The following is a 23,423-nucleotide window of genomic DNA, read 5'->3' as shown; positions in this document are numbered from 1 at the left end:
TGGAGCTGTGATTTTTTTAATTGGTGAGACAAAATGTTACTTGCATTGTAGGTTACTAAATATTAAACATATTATGCCTTATTGGGCCGATTCTCTTGTACACAATCTCTAAACTAAATTAACAGGTCTAAATCTAGTGCTATCCTTTTCCGCAAGCGAACATTATGAAAAGGATAGCTCTAGATTTTATTTATTTCCAATACTTATATAATTATATAAGATAATATATAATATATATTATATAATATATATTATATTATATATACCTATCAATATTTTTAGACCTGTTAATTTAGTTTAGTTCAGAGATTGTGTACAAGAGAATCGGCCCTATTAACTACTTAAAATATTATAATTGGGTTGGGTTTGATTTTAAATTAAATTAAACTACTATTTTAGCCCGTTTTTTGCGATTTTATCCAAGTTAACCTAATATTATTGTTATGCACGCAAAACAAGCATTCGACTCTGAACACGAGGTGTTCTATGTAATGTCATCTACTTACTTCAAATGAAATTATATATAGTTAGTCCGTACAAAATGACTTCTCACGCGCCATTTTAGCTCTACGGGTCAACTGTCATGTCTAAAGTACTGTTAAAATAAGGACTAAAATCGTACTTTTGACTTGACAATTGACACAAAACGTTAAAATGGCGCCCGAAAACAAGTTTTTTACGCATTATACTTACCAATTAAATAAATTATAAAATATTAACACTTAGAATTATTATTATTGTCTAAGAAAAGGTACTATTTAATATATTCTAATCAATATTTTAATTTATTCAAGCACTTTAATACAAATAAAATTATGGCCCTTTCTTATAAAAAGATACTAACTGGTTATACCCGGTTTTTATCTTAGACACTTTTGTTACATTTGACTGGCCTTACTATATATACCCTATCCGCAGATAGAAGTATAGCGCTCTCTCTGTTATGTATTCCCATACAAATGATAGAGCCAAAAATCTCAGTGGACGTTAACCATTTTGAATCACCAACCTTGAATAAAAATAAATACCTATATATTAGCATAATTTAAGTATTTAAGTTGCACTGATAAACGGAAAAAAATATAGTATAACTAGTTTATATTCTCCAATTCGCTTCAAAATATTGAAAAACTCATAAAACATCGATTCACATATTTTCTCTATAGTCTATTTGTTAATACCAGAGACCAAAGTGACAGCTAGAAATGACAAACTTAAAAATAGTGATACCAGCTTAACAAACATAGTGTTCTAAATAATATCTGTCCCGGCTGTACTCACGTGTTTAGTCGACGTTAGCCCGACTAGTTTCGAACCCATTCGGACTCCCTTGAAAAAGGACCCAGCCGGGACAGATATTATTTAGAATGGAAATCACTCACGGTAGTTTAAACGCTAAAACATAGTGTTGTCCTCATGGTTCCGGTTCAGATTGAAGTCGCTAATAAAATAATATTTCCTGCATAACGAGTAAAATGTGTAATTGCGAGATTAAAAAGAAGCACTAATCACATATTATTTACAAGACTTAAAGTCCTACCTAACAAAATATAGAAAAATGATTCACCTCAGAAATTTTTCATTAATATGTAAAACTCATAAATTGAGAATCAGCCCATGCTTATTTCATTTGAATTTTCAACACATTTGGTTGTCTCACTACACATCTCAAATATTTTATCGGTAGGTAAGTATCGATTGCACCACATCACTATTAAATAGCTGTAAAAAAAACGGGCAACACACGAAACGTCATTTTGGTCTCCGCGATTAAAAAATAGACTATAAAACACTATATAAAATTAATTTCAGAAAATAAAAAAGAAACATTCTTATTATGTACATACTATTCAGTTGTATTCATAGACTTTTAGAAATTAGGCATTTTGTATATTTTATAATATGAAATATAGTATAATTGTTTTTAATTTTAATGTATTTTATTTATTGCATCTATGTATAATAATATTTGAATTTGTTACAATGTACGCCACGGTACGCATTTGTATATAATAATTTGACTTTTTCAAATAATTGTCATCAATTTTTTCTCTATACAAAAATCTTATAAATATGCTGTCACTTTTTGGCAAGAGCCAAAAATGCGGTTGCGGAAAAGTGCATTACAAAATTTAACTAAATCAGTTTAAGATCGATCACGCACTCATCCGATTCGAATCCGTGAAAATACGGATAAAAAATATCTACGTCATAATTATGTCATAAGCTACCATACAAATAGTTCTATGACTACCTCGGACCATATTTTCACAGAATGATCGGATGAGTGCGTAACCGCCCTAAGAGATCAAATCAGAAATTTTTTATTAAAAAAAAATATGTAAACCTAAATGTTGTAAAAGCTTCGCGGCTAATTTGTGCCAAATCATTTGCCATCAACGATTTGCTTTTAATAATAAAAGTAATTAATTATTATTATCATTGTTGTATTTATTTCTAATTATTATTATACAATGTAAAAAATAAATTATTGTTTATCGTACAAATGTGGTTTCATTTTGTGGGTATCCATCCATACGAATACAGTTCATGCAATTCACGAAGGCTAGTGAACTTTACTTGTGGTAACGTCGTTTACATGGTCATTGCGTAAGTGTGCGTGCATGTCGGACCAATCAGTCGCAAGCAAGCGCTCAGTAGGGCGATTGTCTAAAACCTGCATCAATCATTATTACAATCTCAATTGTTCTGAATGGCTGAATTTGTGCGATTCTTGTTGCAACAATGCATTGTGGCCAATAGTGAGCGAGCATTAACCAATCAGAGATGATTGCGATCGTGACATTGTAGCTGTCAAACAACCGCGGTAGAGCCACATGTACTCTGTGCAAGCGCTGTCAAACCTTTTGTAACGTAGTGATTATATACCTTACTCTTTGCTTTTGTGTACCTTACGTATACTGATACGACTTAAACAACCATGAGTCAGTGGCCTTCGTGAAATGCAAGAACTATACCAGAAAAACTATTCCCAGTAATTCTGTCCACTGCAAGGTCGATTCCGCATCAATCATTGTTATAATCGCATTTGTTGTGATTGGCTGAGTTTATAGTATTGTTATTGCAACAATGCATTATAGCTAATAGTGAGCAAGTGTCGGCCAATTAAAGGTGATTGCAATCGTGACATTAGATGTTTGTCATTTTACCGTAATCGAGCAGCTGATCAACAGAACTGCTGGGAATAAAGGAAGTGAACTACATAATAATTCTTAATCCGATCGTCTAAAGATTTCGCTAAACTCAAAACCATTAAAGTTCTTTATTGTGCCTTGGTTAGGAGCAATCTTGAATATGCATCTCAAATTTGGAACCCTCAGTATGAAGTATATATTCAACGTATTGAGAGAATCCAGAAAAAATTCACTCGGTTCCTCAAATACAAATTTAAACTCAAATCTAATACAAGCTACGAAGGCATTTGTGCCCAGTTGCACCTATTACCACTGACCACTCGGAGATATATAAGTGATATTTCCTATCTAATAAATATTGCAAATAACTCAGTTGACTGTGCGCCGCTTCTTGAGAAGTTACACTTTAAAGTCCCTAGCAATACTCATCCTCGCTTCTTTTCAATGTTTTTCACACACCGCATACGCATACCAATTTTCGTAGAAACTCGTTTATGCTTAGATCTGCCTCATCGTTTAATAAAATTTGTAAAAATGACAAAAATTTGGACCTATTCTGCATCACTGGTACCACTATTCGGAAAGCTCTGGCCAATGAATTCTTTAACGCTCATACCTCAGTTGAATAATTCGTTGGCCAGATCTCGTTTCTCGTTTTTTTTCTTACTTTTTTCATTTTATTACTTTTCCCTGAATTTTCTCTCCCCCAGTCGAGTTTTTTTGTTATTATGTGTATTCTATCTGTGAAAACTTGTCATTAGCTTTAATCTTCTTCTGTTTTTACCTATTAATTTTTTCATATTAGCTGTAAGTTTTCCTGTTAAATAAAATAAAATAAAAATAAAATAAAATAATATAACTATACTTCATCATAAACAACTGATAGACGCCCACCGCTGGACACTGGTCTCTAGTGGGGACTTCCACACGCCACGGTCTGGCGGCGGCGGCGGCGCACCTCAATCCAGCGGCTCCCTGTGACTCGCCTGTTGTCGTCCGTTCACCTAGTAAGGGGTCTTCCAACACCGCACTTTCAGGTGCGAGGTCGTCGTTTTTTTGCCAGAAAATCTGTGAATTATAGAATACATAGAAGCGCGCGCATTGCGGAATAAATTCCGCACCAGATTTTAATAGATTTAGGTACGGATTTTAAAACGAACTGCAACTCACCGCACCGTGGTGCGCGCTAGCTCATAGCTCCAAAACGATAGTACGCGACAGGCAATCGGGGTGGGGGGCCCCCGCGCTAACCCGGCGCGCCCCCCCGCCTCAAATCCCGATTGCCATGTCGAGCTGTCGCGAAGTGGTATGAGGCTTTAACTGAGACCAGTTAGGTACCACCCCACAGGTAGCCTCGGAATCAAGTCTGTCGTTGAAAAATAAAACAAAAAGGGAATAAAGTAACATAATTTATTAAGCAACAACAGGTTTCTTTTTCTTCTTCTTAATTTCTCTATCTTCTACGCTCTTCTGTTTCACTTTCTCCGCTTTCCGTTTAATCTTGCTTATCTTCCCAATAACATTCTTAAATCTATCATCCTTTTTCATCAGGGTTTTATTAACTTTTCTCATACTTTTCTTTATCGTGGCATCTATATCTTCTGTCTGTTGTGAGAGATTTGGATCGTCCTGTCCCTCTTCATCTTTCTTTATTTGTGCTTGGATTTGCTTTATTTTCGCCAATTTAGCCTTTTTCGCCACTTTGATGCGTTTTCGACGCATGTCTTCTAACCTGTAACAAGGTATAAGTACGTCAAAATCAAAGTAAAAGTTACCCTATCTGCCTGATACTCGTGCAGGAAGTTTTTTTTACGAGATAGGATTGACGACAATCATGCATGGTAAAAAGTATGAGGTCTGTGGTTGGAGTGCGCTTGCCTAGAAGATGCCCATTTTACTTTTGCCTTGAAGGTATTTAGGTTATACGTGGCAGAAAAAAACGGACGCTGGAAGAGCTTTCTACATCTTAGCGGTTCGTATCAGAAACGTTTCGTAAGACGAAAATGGATGTCAACCACAAGGGTGCCAACTGCCAACGTTCACGGTTTTGCGCTGTTCTGTGGTAAAACGGTGAACGAGGAACTAGGTGTTGACGTTCCTGAGCACAGTCTTCAAAGTATATCCGATAAAAGACCGATAAGCAGGCGACTGATGTGACAAGGAATTTGGAGAACAACAAAAGCGAGCGACATAGCTCAAAGGATTAGCAAGCTGCAGTGGCAATGGGCAGGTCATGTCTGTCGCAAAAGCGACGGCCGATGGGGCAGACGTGTTCTGGTGCGGAGACCACGTACGGTAAGCGCAGTGTAGGACGACCTTCAGACTGCGCTGGGCCGATGATTTGAAGAGGTGGCGGAGAGCGGGTGGACGAGGAAGGCGGAGGGCCGTGTTTTATTAAAATCATCGGAAATCCTCCGATTTGTGTCAGAGTTCTTTTTTGGGTATTACATTTTGTTAGTCTCTTACATTATTTATTTACAGTTTGTTTTTCTATATTAACTATATTATACCTATAAATTTTTATCAAAGTATATACATTTATTCTTATAACTAGCTTATGCCCGCGACTTCGTCCGCGTGGACTACACAAATTTCAAACCCCTATTTCACCCCCTTAGGGGTTGAATTTTCAAAAATCCTTTCTTAGCGGACGCCTACGTCATAACAGCTATCTGCATGCCAAATTTCAGCCAGATCCGTCCAGTAGTTTGAGCTGTGCGTTGATAGATCAGTCAGTCAGTCAGTCAGTCAGTCAGTCAGTCAGTCAGTCAGTCAGTCAGTCAGTCAGTCAGTCAGTCACCTTTTCCTTTTATTCTTATAATAAGCATACAACTATAGATCTATATTTACAAGTATAATATATATTAAAATATTTACAGTTTTACTTAGTTTTATTTTTCTTTAAAGTACATTTCGCTATTTTGGTGCAGTATTCTAAAAATGCTTTTTGGCACTTTTTGTCTCTTAGCAGTACTTCCAGCGTTTCTTTCCTTATTTGCACTTCTGTCTTTTGTTCCAGTTCGAAACGTTCCTTCCCATATATGGGACAGTCTAAGAGTAAGTGTAACACCGATTCCTCGTTTGCTGGGTCGCAGTCTCAAGTTGAATCATCCTTGCACTTGAATCTTTTTAAATACTGCCCAAAGCCTCCATGTCCCGTCAGCACTTGAACGTGAATCGGTGTTAACTTAGTCTTTCTGACAACTTTGAATGCGCCATAAACGTCCGGGAAGAACAGCCTAGTCAAGGCCGGAGGGCCGTGTTTGGTGGCGTGCTCTTGAAAAATTTGTCCAACGGGCGGTGGTTGCATACAGGCTGATGGATTGGATTGGAAGCAGGCGACATTGCGTCAATGCTAAAGTAACTTGGTGACTCTTACCCAGCCTCCATAGCGTCCGGGTCGACGCCCGCCATGATCCACCGCTTGATCTTGTAGTTCCTCTTCCTCTGCTCGAACTCCTCGTTGTCCAGCTGCGCCTCCTGCTCGCGGCGCGTCACGCTCACCGTTGTGAACACTTTCACTGCCTCATCATCTGGAAGCATTGTGTTCAGTAAAGCCAGTTGTTTTTCAGGATTTTCAGCTAGCAATACAAGCCACTCTCGCGCCGAACACCGGACTATCCTGATTGGTGGATAGCACTGATATATTCGCATCACACGTCATAAGTGATGCATTAACTGTCCGTTGCAAGTCACCGTGCGTCACGGTCGTACATACATACAGAGTTTCTCCCCACGCCGTGCGTGAGAAATACAAATACAAAACATTCGAATCCCACGTTTTACCCCACCGGTGGACAATTGTGCTGTGCCGTGCCCATCCCTTTGTGTGCTGGTGATTTTTGGACGTTCCAAATGCAAATGCAAATAGATGATGCCCACAACTTGGGGGTTAGGTTTTTAAAAATCCTATGAGAACTATTTGAATTTCCGCTGTTTGGTTGAAATCTATAGAGCGCACTTTGACTTTGCTTAGACTCAAGATTGAGTTAAAACGGGACAGAATCATATGAGAGATATAGCTCTGTCTCGTTTTAACTCCGTCTTAAGACTAAGCAAATTCAGAGTGCGCTCTATGGATCTCACCTTTAGTCGTGTCTTGACTATGTCGTGGTATTAACTTGGTGGTGTCTTGGTCATGTCTTTGTCTCGTCTTGGTCTTGTCTTGGTCGTGTCGTGGTATTAACTAGGTCGTGTCTGGTTGTGTCTTGGTAGTGTCGTATGTGTTGTCTTCGCACACACAAATCGTCTACGGATAGGCCGGTATTCCAGTAGTAGTAATGGATAATTCAATCAGTTCGCTTGTATGGAGTATCGGGGGTGTGATACTGTACTCAACTGTAGCTATAAAATGGACTTACCATCGATTTTGTACTCGCTGAGTTTAGTTTTGATCTGTTCCTCGATTTCCCCGAGCCGCAATATATCGAACGGCGTTATCAGAGACACTGCCATGCCGCTTCTACCCGCTCGCGCTGTGCGTCCTACCCTGGGGATAAAACAACAGTATCATTTTATTAGTTCTTATTTTTCCTAAGACTTTAGTTTTAGTTTACCGATTATTTTGATAGGTGCAGGGTGACCGACTGTGACCTTTCCGTATCTTCCGTGCTTCGGCGAATACGTTAAGCTACTTAAGAATTAAAATAACACCTGTACCACAGTTTACGACAGTTAGGGAACTTCTAACAAAACGTCTAGGCTGCGACGTCACTGGCAGGCGTCAAAATTAGTACATTTGACGCTAGGTAGCCCTGTAGGCTGATTTCACGTCACCATAGCCTAATATTTAACATATTGTCGATTCAGGATCAAACCGAGAGTTCCCTCACTTTAGTTCTCTCTGCCTGTACTATTTTGTATTCTGAGACTACGAGCCCGAGCGCAAGGATCTGGGAGACCACTGCATTACTGTCCCAAGCAAACCCCTACCATAGATTACGACCCTCAACAATGACGCAGGGAGTCATTGAGAATGGCTGCGGTGGCAGAAATCGTACCAGGAGAGCATACCTGTGTATGTATTCTCTCGGCTCCAAGGGCAGCTTGTGGTTGACCACCAGGTCTACGGAGGGGATGTCGAGGCCGCGCGCCGCGACGTTGGTGGCGATGAGCGTGCACTTGAGGTTGCTGCGGAACTGCGACAGCGCAGACACGCGCTCGCGCTGGCGCATGAACCCGTGCAGACATACGTTGTCCATGCCGATCGCGTTCAGCATCATTGAGATACATACCTGTGTATGTATTCTCTCGGCTCCAAGGGCAGCTTGTGGTTGACCACCAGGTCTACGGAGGGGATGTCGAGGCCGCGCGCCGCGACGTTGGTGGCGATGAGCGTGCACTTGAGGTTGCTGCGGAACTGCGACAGCGCAGACACGCGCTCGCGCTGGCGCATGAACCCGTGCAGACATACGTTGTCCATGCCGATCGCGTTCAGCATCATTGAGATACATACCTGTGTATGTATTCTCTCGGCTCCAAGGGCAGCTTGTGGTTGACCACCAGGTCTACGGAGGGGATGTCGAGGCCGCGCGCCGCGACGTTGGTGGCGATGAGCGTGCACTTGAGGTTGCTGCGGAACTGCGACAGCGCAGACACGCGCTCGCGCTGGCGCATGAACCCGTGCAGACATACGTTGTCCATGCCGATCGCGTTCAGCATCATTGAGATACATACCTGTGTATGTATTCTCTCGGCTCCAAGGGCAGCTTGTGGTTGACCACCAGGTCTACGGAGGGGATGTCGAGGCCGCGCGCCGCGACGTTGGTGGCGATGAGCGTGCACTTGAGGTTGCTGCGGAACTGCGACAGCGCAGACACGCGCTCGCGCTGGCGCATGAACCCGTGCAGACATACGTTGTCCATGCCGATCGCGTTCAGCATCATTGAGATACATACCTGTGTATGTATTCTCTCGGCTCCAAGGGCAGCTTGTGGTTGACCACCAGGTCTACGGAGGGGATGTCGAGGCCGCGCGCCGCGACGTTGGTGGCGATGAGCGTGCACTTGAGGTTGCTGCGGAACTGCGACAGCGCAGACACGCGCTCGCGCTGGCGCATGAACCCGTGCAGACATACGTTGTCCATGCCGATCGCGTTCAGCATCATTGAGATACATACCTGTGTATGTATTCTCTCGGCTCCAAGGGCAGCTTGTGGTTGACCACCAGGTCTACGGAGGGGATGTCGAGGCCGCGCGCCGCGACGTTGGTGGCGATGAGCGTGCACTTGAGGTTGCTGCGGAACTGCGACAGCGCAGACACGCGCTCGCGCTGGCGCATGAACCCGTGCAGACATACGTTGTCCATGCCGATCGCGTTCAGCATCATTGAGATACATACCTGTGTATGTATTCTCTCGGCTCCAAGGGCAGCTTGTGGTTGACCACCAGGTCTACGGAGGGGATGTCGAGGCCGCGCGCCGCGACGTTGGTGGCGATGAGCGTGCACTTGAGGTTGCTGCGGAACTGCGACAGCGCAGACACGCGCTCGCGCTGGCGCATGAACCCGTGCAGACATACGTTGTCCATGCCGATCGCGTTCAGCATCATTGAGATACATACCTGTGTATGTATTCTCTCGGCTCCAAGGGCAGCTTGTGGTTGACCACCAGGTCTACGGAGGGGATGTCGAGGCCGCGCGCCGCGACGTTGGTGGCGATGAGCGTGCACTTGAGGTTGCTGCGGAACTGCGACAGCGCAGACACGCGCTCGCGCTGGCGCATGAACCCGTGCAGACATACGTTGTCCATGCCGATCGCGTTCAGCATCATTGAGATACATACCTGTGTATGTATTCTCTCGGCTCCAAGGGCAGCTTGTGGTTGACCACCAGGTCTACGGAGGGGATGTCGAGGCCGCGCGCCGCGACGTTGGTGGCGATGAGCGTGCACTTGAGGTTGCTGCGGAACTGCGACAGCGCAGACACGCGCTCGCGCTGGCGCATGAACCCGTGCAGACATACGTTGTCCATGCCGATCGCGTTCAGCATCATTGAGATACATACCTGTGTATGTATTCTCTCGGCTCCAAGGGCAGCTTGTGGTTGACCACCAGGTCTACGGAGGGGATGTCGAGGCCGCGCGCCGCGACGTTGGTGGCGATGAGCGTGCACTTGAGGTTGCTGCGGAACTGCGACAGCGCAGACACGCGCTCGCGCTGGCGCATGAACCCGTGCAGACATACGTTGTCCATGCCGATCGCGTTCAGCATCATTGAGATACATACCTGTGTATGTATTCTCTCGGCTCCAAGGGCAGCTTGTGGTTGACCACCAGGTCTACGGAGGGGATGTCGAGGCCGCGCGCCGCGACGTTGGTGGCGATGAGCGTGCACTTGAGGTTGCTGCGGAACTGCGACAGCGCAGACACGCGCTCGCGCTGGCGCATGAACCCGTGCAGACATACGTTGTCCATGCCGATCGCGTTCAGCATCATTGAGATGACTTGGCATTCCCTGGAACAAAAAGTAAAAGAGAGATTTAGAGTTAGCGCGCACCACGGTGCCGGTGGGTTGCGGTGCGTTTTAATATCCGTAAATTTGAATTTAAATCTAACAAAATCCGATGGGAAATTAATTCCGCAGTGCGCGAGCTTCTATATAATTCTATAGTTCACAGATTTTGCGGGGAAAAACCGTACGGAAATTTACCGTGGTGCGCGCTAACTCTTAGAGCCCTCGCCCATGGCGACTTTTTGTAGCGATGCTGTCGCGCGTTTACTAAACACACGCCAGCATCACTACTAACGCGTGTTAGTCGGATTAGCAACGCGCTACTGCATCGCGACTGTATCGATGCAAACGCGCGACCGTGTCGGACGACATCGGGGAAAGAACGGAGGGAGAGTGGCGCATGAATGGAGAACCAAGCATCAGTGCAACATTTTTTTTTCTCGTTTGCATCGAGACGGAAGCGCGACAGTATCGCGTTTACATCGCGACTGTATCTAAGACCGTGGGCGAGGGCACACAGCTAGCGACCGCTTCGCGACTGTATCTAAGACCGTGGGCGAGGGCACACAGCTAGCGACCGCTTCGCGACTGTATCTAAGACCGTGGGCGAGGGCACACAGCTAGCGACCGCTTCGCGACTGTATCTAAGACCGTGGGCGAGGGCACACAGCTAGCGACCGCTTCGCGACTGTATCTAAGACCGTGGGCGAGGGCACACAGCTAGCGACCGCTTCGCGACTGTATCTAAGACCGTGGGCGAGGGCACACAGCTAGCGACCGCTTCGCGACTGTATCGATGCGGACGCGCGACAGCATCGCTACTGTATCGCTACAAAAAGTCGCCGTGGGCGAGGGCTCTTAGACTTTAGAGACACAATTGGAAGTTTTTTTTTCACATTATTTTTATCTTGGTCTTGTCTTCGCTGTCTTAGTTGTCTTGGTCTTGTTTTTGTCTTGACTAGAATGCATGTATTTACTTTACTGCACCACAAAACAAAAATAACAGGTTACAAAAAAGAAAACTTAAAATTGTTTTTGTCTTGTCCGGTCCGGTTGGAAACCAGCGCTGTGTGTTTTTTGTGTATGTGCAAGGCATATACAGTACGCAGCCGAAAGTAATGTACATCGACCTTAAGAATGACATTTTGGCTTTGTAGAGCGTTGTCTCTGTCACTCATAATATGATCTATATGACGTTTTATCGGTCTCAACGACAGAAACATAATGCTCTACAAATCTGCTGTCTCCTCCTAAAGGTCGATGTACATTACTTTCTTCCGCGTTTACTGTACCGTTGGTTCAGAGTTGGCACTGTCAAATGTGATGATACTCAGTAGTGTACTGATACTCGGCGGCGCGTTGATGATGATGATGATGATACCAGTGGCGTGCACACGAGTTCAAGCCGGGGTATGCATTTAGGTATGAACTTCTCCTATAGCAGGTTATAATAAAAAATAAGCATTGATTTATTACAATGAGGGTAAGCAGTGCGTTTATGCCTCTACGAGCTGCACGCCACTGGATGATACTCACTTCTTAGTATCAGTGAAGACGATGACGTGCGAACTAGGTTTGGTTTCCCTGTACTTCCTAAGGGTCTGTACCAAGTACACATCTCTCGCGTACGCCGGGCAGACCACGTACCGCTGGTCCAGGGTTGTCACTGTCAACTGGGGGTCACTTTCTGACCAGGTTATAAGTTTCTGAAAAATAAAAATAAATTTTTGAACCTAAACTAATAACAGACGTTTGAAACGGGGACTTGACAGTATCGGTAACATAAATAAAAAACCGGTCAAGTGCGAGTCAACCTCGCACACGAAGAGTTCCGTACCATCGTACAAGATATATACCTAACCATTTTATGTGCACCATCTACAAATGTGTTTTTTTTATTCATTATAGGCGCACGCTTGACCACGATCACACCTGATGGGAAGTGATGATGTGGCCTAAGATGGGACGCGTTTGCCTAGAAGGTGCCTATTCACTCTTGTTTTAAAGATTAGTAAATTAGTAAATTATTTTTTCCGTGAACACATGCTTTAATTTTTTTCGGTTCACGGTTTCAAATTCATGGTTTTCGGATTTTTTCTTTACTTGTGCTTATAATAAGACATACAGGGGCCTATTCTCTTGTACACAATCTCTAAACTAAACTTAATTAACAGGTCTAAATCTAGTATCCTTTTCCGCAAGCAACATTATGAAAGGGATAGCAATAGATTTAGACGTGCCATTTTAGTTTAGTTTAGAGATTGTGTACAACGGAATTAGCCACATTGTTACCAGCCAAATTTCAACATTCTATAGGACGCGAGTATGGCAATCAGGGAGGGAACGAGTTTATGAGCCTCAATAGCTCAACGGGTAAAGAAGTGGACTGAAAACCGAAAGGTCGACGGTTCAAACCCCGCCCGTTGCACTATTGTCGTACCTACTCCTAGCACAAGCTTCACGCTTAGTTGAAGAGGAGAGGGGAATGTTAGTCATTTAACATTGCTAATATTCTTTGATAATTAAAAGAACAAACGCCCCGCACACCCGCACAGCTTCCGCACTAACCCGGTGCAAGCGAGCGCGGGTGACGTGCGGGTGTGCGGGGCGTCCGCCCGCCTCGTACCCCGATTGCCATCTCAACCTATCGCGGACAACGGGAAGTACCCTAATAGGTTTCGATTCCCTTGTCTTGACAGACACGACATACAGACAGACAACGAAGTGATCCAATAAGGGTTCCTTTTTTATTTTGAGGTACGGAACCCTAAAAATTTGGACTGTGCCAATAATAATATAAAAACGAATGTGTCGAAGCGCACATGAACGTTTTTCCGAAAAAAAAAATCGAAGTTTGCGGTGAAAATATTTCTAATAATTGAAGCGTTCATCACAGGGAGCCATTTTTTATTGGATGATAACACAGAGAAGTCTGTGCCCTGTGGATGTAATAACCGGGACCGGGAAACGGGTAATCACGATACTCTATTGTGCATTCTATCTCTTACAAAATAAGGTCGATATTACATAGTTCCAACACAAAATGCACCCTATTGTACCGCGCATATACTCGTATCATTGCGCAATTGGTGGGGTGAGGTTTGAACTTTGGTTTGGGGTGTGGGGTGATATATAAACTCCTTATAACGTATGATCGCCTGGTACTTCATGTTTTGAGTTCAGTACGAATACGGGTATATTGGTTTGTTCAGAGCAATTCCGCAATTTTGGAGTGAAGAGGTGGGATTGTTTGTGTTGTTTTAGATTGACTATGCTGCTTAGGCTCTTCTGGCCGCTACAGCGTCATCGGAGAGGGTGGCGAGCGCGAAGCACCAAGGTGGAATATCAATATGATAGAGGTATATTGAGTTCTTGCAATATATGAAGGCCTGATATTTCATGTTTTGAGTTTGGTATGAACATATCGTGGTTTGTTCACACTTTCACAGCTTCGGAATGGAGTATAAAACTCCGTGTTTTTCAATAGTCTTGAAAAAACTATGTCATTCATTCAAAGACTGCATTTAATTTTCTTTATATTGAGGCACAGATCTGAACCAATTTTGAAAATTCTTCCACCAGTAGAAAGCTACATTATTCGTGAGTGACATAGGCTATATTTTATTTTCAAAAAAACTAGAGATCCCTACGAAAAGAATAAATATGTAAATTAAATCGGAAAAAATCGTCTGAACTGAGAGCTTCCGTGACGTGCTGCGTAAATAATATCCTGGGAGACCGGGACAAGACTGCAAAACGATTGCGACAAGACTGGGACAACATTGCGACACGACTGCGACAAGACTGCGACACGACTGCGACAAGACTGTGACCTGACATGACTGCGACAAGAGTAAGATCCCTGTAGCGCCAGACGTGTCTTATTTTCTGAGTAACAAAATGTGAGGGAGTAGTCTTTTAGATATTTGCTAGCTTGGACCAAGGGCATGTTAAAAGATAAAGTTACAAGAAAACAAGTTAGCCGCCTATAATTTGAATTATATAATAACTTAGCACCTGGGATTTGAATAATCTAATTTTTTTTGTATGATTCTGTTGGTAGTTTAATAAAAAATAAAAATAAAATAAATAAAACAATGTATGGTGCAAATTGAGTAGTATATTGTCTCCTTGTAATGTATGATACTTCATGTTTTGAATTTGGAATGAACACGGTACGCAACTTCGGAATGGGGGATGGGGGATGTATAGTGTAAGTGTAGCATATTGACTCCTTGTAATGTATGATTGCCTGATACTTCCTGTTTTGAATTTGGAATGAACACGGTACGCAACTTCGGAATGGGGGATGGGGGATGTATAGTGTAAGTGTAGCATATTGACTCCTTGTAATGTATGATTGCCTGCTACTTGATGTTTTGAATTTGGAATGAACACGGTATCGTGGTTTGTCAGAGCAATTTCGCAACTTTGAAATGGGGGATGTATGGTGTAGCAATATGTTTGTAATGCATGATTGTCTGCTACTTGATGTTTTGAATTTGGAATGAACACGGTATCGTGGTTTGTCAGAGCAATTTCGCAACATTGAAATGGGGGATGTATGGTGTAGCAATATTGACTCCTTGTAATGCATGATTGCCTGAAACTTCATGTTTTGAATTTGGAATGAACACGGTATCGTGGTTTTGTCAGAGCAATTTCGCAACTTTGAAATGGGGGATGTATGGTGTAGCAATATTGACTCCTTGTAATGTATGATTGCCTGATACTTCCTGTTTTGAATTTGGAATGAACACGGTAGCGTGGTTTGTCAGAGCAATTTCGCAACTTTGAAATGGGGGATGTATGGTGTAGCAATATTGACTCCTTGTAATGTATGATTGCCTGATACTTCATGTTTTGAATTTGGAATGAACACGGTATCGTGGTTTTGTCAGAGCAATTTCGCAACGTTGGAATGGTGGATGTGTATGGTGAAGCAATATTAACTCCTTGTAATGTATGATCACCTGATACTTCATGTTTTGAATTCAGTATGAATACGGGACCATAGTTTTGTACAGAGCAATTTCACAAGTTTGGGTAGGGATTACCCATAAATAAATCCAAACCTAACCTTGTGTGCCAGCTTTGATAGTTCTAATAAGTATAAAGCACTAAAACTATGATAAAAAAAAATGAAATGGTGATAATAAGAAGAATACCCGGCGGAGTATGTTGTAGGCTTCTTCTCAGACCAGGGCGCGTTCGGAACCGTCTAAGCTGTGGTTTTAAGCTTACGTAATTAATTATCACATTATCTTACATCATTACAGTACGACGAGGCTCTTTTGGCACTTGAATGACATTGACAGGGGGGCGTAGTTGTAGAACAAAGGCTTAAAATTTCCTCAATTTTACGGAATATATTGAAAAGTCGAAAATCGAGTAAGTTTTATCTAATTTTAACTGAATGAGAAATCGGGGTAGCCGTCCTTGTTTACAAATCGAGAAAAAATAATAAAAACCATTTATAGGCCATGGACTTATTATATCCAATTATCGCAATATTCAAATAATAAAAAACTTACCGTTATTCAAACAATTTCGACACCCCACCGAATCGACATTTTTTATACCTGCGCATTAGAATAGTTTGGTCCTAAAATCAGCATCTGTCAAATGTTAGGCTAAAAGGCTAGGGTTGACGTGAAATCAAAGAAACCTAGTCGTTTGGTAGCCTACTTCGCGTCTAAAGTTGGGAACATTTCGCGCCTGCCAGTATAGGTAAAGACTCGACGTTTTGTTACAAGTTTCGTAACTGTTGTAATCTGTGACTGCATTGCAACTGCCGACCGACTGCGCAACTCGCGTGCAGGTGTGTACATCAACTGCAATGTTGCAGTTGGGTTGCAGTCAATCTGTCTAGACTCTAGACCCCAAGTAAGTGTGCTCCAGGGTAAAATACGGTTGTTTTAACTCCTGTTTCAATGTATGATCCCCTATTGCTTCATGTTTTGAATTTGGTATGACACGGCAACGCGATTTGTTCCGTAATATCGCAACTGTATGGGGCGAGGGTGGCTTTTACTCAGTGATGCTTTTACCCCACCCCTTTTATGATCATTCTGTTGTTGGGGTAGTTTTAATTCCTGACCATTTATGATCACCTATTGCTCCATGTTTTGAATTTGGTATGACACGGCAACGTGATTTGTTAGCAATATCGCAACTGTATAGGCCGAGGGTTGGCTTGGGGTACATAGAGCTTTTACTTCACGACTTTTATGATCATCTCCACGCAATTTATGACTGCTTAGTAGTTCGTGTTTTGAATTTGGAATAAAGAGGGTAACCTAGTTGGTTTTGCTGAGCAATTGCGCAACGGTCCTCTGTGGTTGGGGTAATTTTAACTCTAAACTATTTATGATTACCTGATGCATCATGTTTTGAATTTGGGAACACAGAGCAAGTGCGCAACGTTGTGTGTGTTTACATTTTTTTTAAACTGATGGGACAAAAGCCGCAGCAGACACAGCTGAAAACGTTGCCTGGAAACTTCCTCATTGTTCAACGCGCCGCTCTGAATTAATCAGTAGGCAAAGGAGGACTGTAGTGTTATAAGGCCCTTTGTTAATTCTGACACAGAATCTGTTTACAGAACTTATTTGAATTCTTCTCAAAACGATACGAAGATTACGAAGAATATTCATCGGGAATACTTATAATTCAAAGCCCTATAAACTCCACCATAACCATTCTTCCCTGGTATGAATTGTTTTCAATTTCGAGCGTATGGTATCGATTAAGGGTTGTATGGTGGTGGACTGTGGAGTTTGTTTAGTGCGAGTGAACTATTTGCACACTACAATACAATCTGCTAGCTATGCAGTCCAGTTTGCAGATCTCTTATGTGTCTATGGGCGCCTAGTCGCCAATGTTATGACGAAAACGTGACTCGGCTTTTTTTTAGCGTGACCGCGATACGAATATTATTTTCAAAGGAATATTCAACTCGTATTTTACTCGTGTGCCCCCCCCCCCCCCTCATACCCCGATTGCCATCTCGACCTGTCGGCTACTATTTGTCAAAAACATCATACATTTTTGACAATAAGATGTTAAGTAACTTATATACAGACTAGCTGATGCTCGCGACTTCGTCCGCGTGGACTACACAAATTTCAAACCCCTATTTAGGGGTTGAATTTTCAAAAATCCTTTCTTAGCGGATGCCTACGTCATAATAGCTGTCTGCGTGTCAAATTTCAACCCGATCCGTCCACTAATGGACGTGGGCCGAATCAGTAATCTTCGCCCACGAAAGAATAAACTTTTCGTGGACGAAGATTACTGTTTTTAGGGACACATATACGACACAGTTGCTCATGAAGGGTATATAGGGTCATAAGGGTATATCATAGGGTTATGAATTTATACCTATAACTTAAGTAAATATTAAACCCTACTGTATAATTGCTTAACTACGACAGTGGCATGTTGGTTATCGATTAAGGGTGGGTGGGTGAAGGAATACGTGCACCCACCCCCACACCCCAACACTCTAATGCGTATATGCTTGCCTGGTAGTCCATGTTTTGATGAAAACCGTGACTCGCGCGTTTTCGGCTGAGCGAGTGATAAAAAATTGTGACATTTTAACGACCTCCCTTGTAAGAGCACACTTTGAGAATTATAAGTGGTTTGCAGGAAGCGCAATGTGGGAAGTTATTGTGGGAATTTAATTAAAAAAAATCTATTTAAATAAATAAATAAATTTGAATATTTTTTATTCAATTAAACTTTTACAAGTACTTTCGAATTTCTATTTCAAAAACCGGGCAAGTGCGAGTCAGACTCGCGCACTGAGGGTTCCGTACTACAATCGTATTTTATCGACATTTTGCACAATAAATCAAAAAATGTTATGCCTAAAAATAAATAAAAATCTGTTTTAGAATGTACAAGTACAGCCCTTTCATATGATAACCCACTTGGTATAGCAATCTTACTTTGAAAATAGCAATATTCGTTCATAAACACATTTTTATTTTAGTTTTCTTGTGATGTAACCACAAATCCACGGTTTTTAGATTTTTCCCCTTATATCTGCTATAAGACCTACCTTCCAGCCAAATTTCATGATTTTAGGTCAACGGGAAGTACCCTATAGGTTTCTTGACAGACAGACAGACAACAAAGTGATCCTATAAGGGTTCCGTTTTTCCTTTTGAGGTACGGAACCCTAAAAAAGCAATAGCCCTCCCGTAGTTGCATGCTAATAATCCTATCATAAACGAAGTGATAGCCTAGTGGTTCAGACCTCTGCCTTCTATTCAGGAGATCAAGGGTTCCGATTCCAGGCATGCAGCTCTGACATTTCGAAGTATGTGAGTTGTTTAAGCAATTAAATATCACTAGCTGTAATGATAGTTCCTATAATCTTCTCAAAGGTGTGTAAAATCTGATAATCCGCACTGGGCCAGTGTGGCAGCATAGACTGTAAACTAAACGTAAACACTTCTCCTTCTCAGAGGAGACCAATGCTCAGTAGTGCAACCCGTCGGAAATATCTGAGAACCTGGCTTAGTGACGTCATGCAACGCGCTCGTGTTGGTACCGGTACTGGATAGGCGAAAACGGGTGAGCTGTGGAGAAGTGCGAAGGCAAGCGTATTCCAGCGGGGTGCGATGGGTTTAATCGTGTTGATGATGATGAAAAACTTACGCCTTTATTCAGCTGCAGAAGTTTAGATTCTCTGACGTCATCCGTGATGGTGGCAGAAAATAGAAGGTTCTGTCGTTTCTGCGGCAGGGCCTCGAATATTGTCTCCAGGTCGCCTTGAAATGATTCACTGAAGAGCCTAAATTTTTTTTAAATCATTACCTACTGTATGATAAATGCGAAGGTGTTTCTTAGTTTGTCCTTCAACCACGGCGTAACGGAGCAAGCGATCGTCGATGGATGTCCATGCAAGAACTGCGTGGATATAGTTAGGCCTGGAGAGTTGGTATTTTGTATCTCAAGAAATTAGAGTTCCTACAGGATTTTTAAAAATTATAAATCTACAGTGCGACAAGGCTATCTTGGCGCGTGGCAAAAATCGGAACTAACGTTGCCATCAAGTGTCCCCTTTGTTCTTGTTTGAATATTCTAAGCCTTTGTTCTCCAACAGCGCCCCCCTGTCAATGTCATTCAAGTATCAAAAGAGCCTTGTCACACTGTAAGTGGACAAAGTTGTGGCCATCATTTAGTAAATAGTAAATTGTCTGTGGGTAACCCAGGTGAGGTCCATACTACTGTCGTATTTTTCCGACATTTTGCGTTATAAACCAAAAGCTATTAATATTATGCATAAAAATAAATAAAAATCGGTTTTAGAATGCACAGGTCCCTTCCCACTTGGCATAGTAATCTTACTTTGAAAGATGAAAATACTAATTATTTGTTCATGAACACATTTTAATTTATTTTATGATGTAATCACAAATTTACGGTTTTCGGATTTTTCCCTGTGTGGTATAGGCCTACCTAATTTCGTGATTCTAGGTCAACGGGAAGTACCCTATAGGTTTCTTGATAGACATGACAGACAGGCAGACAGACAACAAAGTGATCCTACAAGGGTACCTTTTTTCTTTTTGAGGTATGGAATCCTAAAAATAAATCCTTTATTTTTTGTTACAAATTTTGCAGCTCTAGATTCCCTTTCCTCAATTTTACTTACCTATCAGCTTCATCCAAGACTAAATACTTAATTTTCTTCAAACTAAACGTATCACATCCAGTGATATGATCGGCTAAACGACCAGGCATTGCTACCACTATGTGAGGCCTTTTGGATAACTTGAGTGATTCTTCCAACTGGTCTGTACCGCCTGTTACTATGCATACTCTTAGTTTCAACTGCTGTCCTAGTATTTGGAATTGATCAGCTATCTGAAAAAAACAATAGATTTTTCATCATCATCATCAACTGATAGACATCCAGATGCTGGACATAGGTTTCTTGTAGGGACTTCTGAACACCAGTCTTGCGCCGCCTGAATCCAGCGGCTCCCTGCGACTTGTCTGACCCACTGGTGGGGGTTCTTCTAACTCTGCGCCTTACAGTGCGAGTTCGCCATTCCAGCGCCTTGAGACCGCAACGTCTATTGGTTTTCTCAACATAGTGCCCTACCCATTGCCGTTTCAGCTTCGCAACCCATTAAGCTATGTTGGTTACTCTAGTTCTCTTAATTTCTGATTTGATCAAGTAGAGAAACTCCGAGTATAGCTAATTGAATTGAGTTTAATTGAATTTTGTTTTTTTTTAAACATAGGTTCGCTTGTGATTGAACTTTTGTCCTTGTATTATGTATGGGGGATGTTATGGAACAGAGAGAGCCCTATATACTAACTTCCCTCCATGGATAGTGTATAGTTGTGAAAGCACATATCAATAATTATTTTTCCTCTTCATTAGATGTGTGACCAACATTGGTTTTATCAATTTGTTCTGTACTTGAGAGAGCATATTAATTAAAATTACCTGATAAGCCAACTCATGTGTGGGAGTGAGCACCAATGCAAATATACCATATGGATCTTCAGCCAAATGTTGCAATATTGGCAAGGCAAAGGCAAAGGTCTTCCCAGACCCTGTTTTGGCAGCTCCTATGCAGTCATACCCTCCTAGTATTTGTGATATGCAACCTTTTTGGATAGGTGTTGGTGTTCTTATTCCTGAATAAAAATATTTATAAGGAAATTAACCGCTCTTTTATAAAATCATTTAAAATCAACATATTTGTACACTGGGGTTTTCTGAGAGTTTGAGTTCAGCACATTTCAGGTGGTCAGATTAGGCTCTTAAAATAGCCTCCACATCTATTAGGTAACCATTGATGGTAAGTAGTAAGTTAAGTGGTAGGTGGTAAGTAGTATAAGTTATAGCTTTGGTTAAATCGAGTATGCTTCAAGAATTAAGTACTGCATTGAGGGGTTTATGTTCGTTAACATTGCTCGTAGATAAGATCTATGCCGTCAGTTTTGTAAGGATATTGCGATGTATCGCTAAAATCTTAGATATAATAACAAGAAACGTTTAAAGTTAACCTATATTTTGTCAGTATTAAATAATCATAATTACCCAACGTAAACAATTGTTTAATAAGCCACTGCTTAACACCTAGTTCAGCGAACTCTTTCCCGTCGCTTTCATTCATTTTTGTATGAATAATATCATCGCATTGACTATAAATTACCACCTATTTATCAAAAGAAAAGTTTGAAACAAAAAAAATACAAATACAGCCACGTTGTTTTGACATAGTTTTGATCAGGGTCTTTTCACTCAGTACATTTTAGCCACAGTACAAAATCGCACAGGGTACATTGACTCAGACTTAGCTCGACAGATGGCACTAGTAGTAAGTTTTGTTGCCAACCACGCGCAACAGGTGGCACTACTTGTAAATTTTGTGGCCGGTCAGCAGTGTGACCGTTTGTGGCAGATTTCTGCCATTTGGGCAGATTTGGCTCCTAAATTTTAACTCTGGCAGAAAAAGCTGATGATTTAACAAAGTGGTAGATTGTGGCAGATTTCAAGGAAATCCTTATTATTTTTCTAATCTATCGCCCCACTTATCTAATCTTATTATTTTTCTAATCTATCGCCACACTCACACACACACAGTTAAAGTATCAATTATTAATCTTGGCAATCTATTTTCGTCCTTATTCAAGCAATTAGCAAGAAGTGAAATGTAAAAATTCTTAAATGTGATGAAATTCATTCATCCAATGCAATAAAAAAAAAATATGATAAGACATTGCTATGCTAGGAGGGTCAGACTCAGAATAATATTAATAATTAATTAAAAAGCAAATTCGTAACGTTTTTTTTTCTTTTTAAAAATTACACGGTATTCTTTTAGCTCATCCACCGTAATTTAATCAAGAAACACCGTATTTTAACCTTACAACACGGTAATTCTTGATTTACATATGGAAACATTGGCACAGTCACAAATTGTCAAGTCTGTGGTCTGTGTCTATTAAAAATTATTAATTATTTTCAACCACTTTTTTCCGAGGTTTTCCATTATATCAAGGTGTTTATGTGATATTTTCCAACGACTTGACTTTGTTAGTTGGATTTTGGTGATTCTGTTATAGTGAAGTGACTTGTGCTTTATTTTGAACTCTGACAACTCTACCGAGCAACTTTCTTTATTTCTTTGTACCTCTTTAGCTATTCGAAACTGCAAAGTATGGATTTACAGTGCATTGTGCTGATCTGGATGTGATGGAAAAAGCCATAAAACAAGAAAAAAGAAGAGCTCTATAAGTACCTAACTAATATAACCCCGACTACGTTTCTCGGACTACGATTTGCTGTAATAACAGAAAAAAAGTGTGTGCCCAGTTATAAAAATAAATAAAAGATTATTACCTTATTTATGTGTTTTATTGAAATTAACCATAGAAAAATAGAAATAAAAGAAAATTTAAAACCTATATATAGGTACCTATCTAGGTTGCGTATGTACTGTACCCTATAGGGATTAGTATATATAGCAGATCCTGTAGTTGCAACTCAGCTCAATAGATGGCGTTACCAAAAAATAGGGACTGATGACTCTATACCCGTATATTCAATGTACTCTGTGGTTTTGATTACTGCACAGAGTACCTACTTTTTACATACGGATTACTGGCACTGTGGTTTTGATCTCTATGGGTTTTGACCACAGACTCAGACCTATAACGACTGGAATCTGGATTTTGTTTTGCATCATATATGGACAGATTTGTGAGTAGGAGTAATAGTGTTCTGTGGCTGTAAGTCGATTCCGTAAAACCCGTAGGGCGATTCTTGTTGCAACAATGCATT

General features: G+C 41.5%; 1 protein-coding gene across 1 annotated transcript; it reads right to left on the bottom strand.

Annotated features, from left to right (window-relative positions):
* Positions 1–4,550: 4,550 nt before the first annotated feature.
* On the bottom strand, positions 4,551–21,861 carry Dbp45A (putative ATP-dependent RNA helicase Dbp45A). Its single transcript, XM_034980672.2, has 9 exons — positions 21,678–21,861; positions 21,078–21,271; positions 20,274–20,485; positions 19,274–19,409; positions 12,140–12,309; positions 10,379–10,606; positions 7,517–7,644; positions 6,535–6,688; positions 4,551–4,887 (listed from the first exon to the last, which is right to left on the bottom strand). The coding sequence occupies exons 1-9, from the start codon at positions 21,751–21,753 to the stop codon at positions 4,569–4,571; spliced, it is 1,617 nt and encodes a 538-aa protein (XP_034836563.1). The 5' UTR covers positions 21,754–21,861; the 3' UTR covers positions 4,551–4,568.
* Positions 21,862–23,423: the final 1,562 nt, after the last annotated feature.

The sequence above is a fragment of the Maniola hyperantus genome, chromosome 22 (assembly GCF_902806685.2).
Source record: "Maniola hyperantus chromosome 22, iAphHyp1.2, whole genome shotgun sequence".
Taxonomy (NCBI): domain Eukaryota; kingdom Metazoa; phylum Arthropoda; class Insecta; order Lepidoptera; family Nymphalidae; genus Maniola; species Maniola hyperantus.
This window is presented reverse-complemented; position numbering and strand designations above follow the sequence as displayed.

Coding starts and splice junctions, on each gene's coding strand:
- Dbp45A (XM_034980672.2), bottom strand. CDS start 21,753: ATGAATGAAAGCGACGGGAAAGAGTTCGCTGAACTAGGTGTTAAGCAG. Junction 19,410..20,273: donor GTCTTGGATGAAGCTGATAG/GTAAGTAAAATT, acceptor AAAAAAATTTAG/GCTCTTCAGTGAATCATTTC. Junction 10,607..12,139: donor GTCTTCACTGATACTAAGAA/GTGAGTATCATC, acceptor TTTTTGTTCCAG/GGAATGCCAAGTCATCTCAA.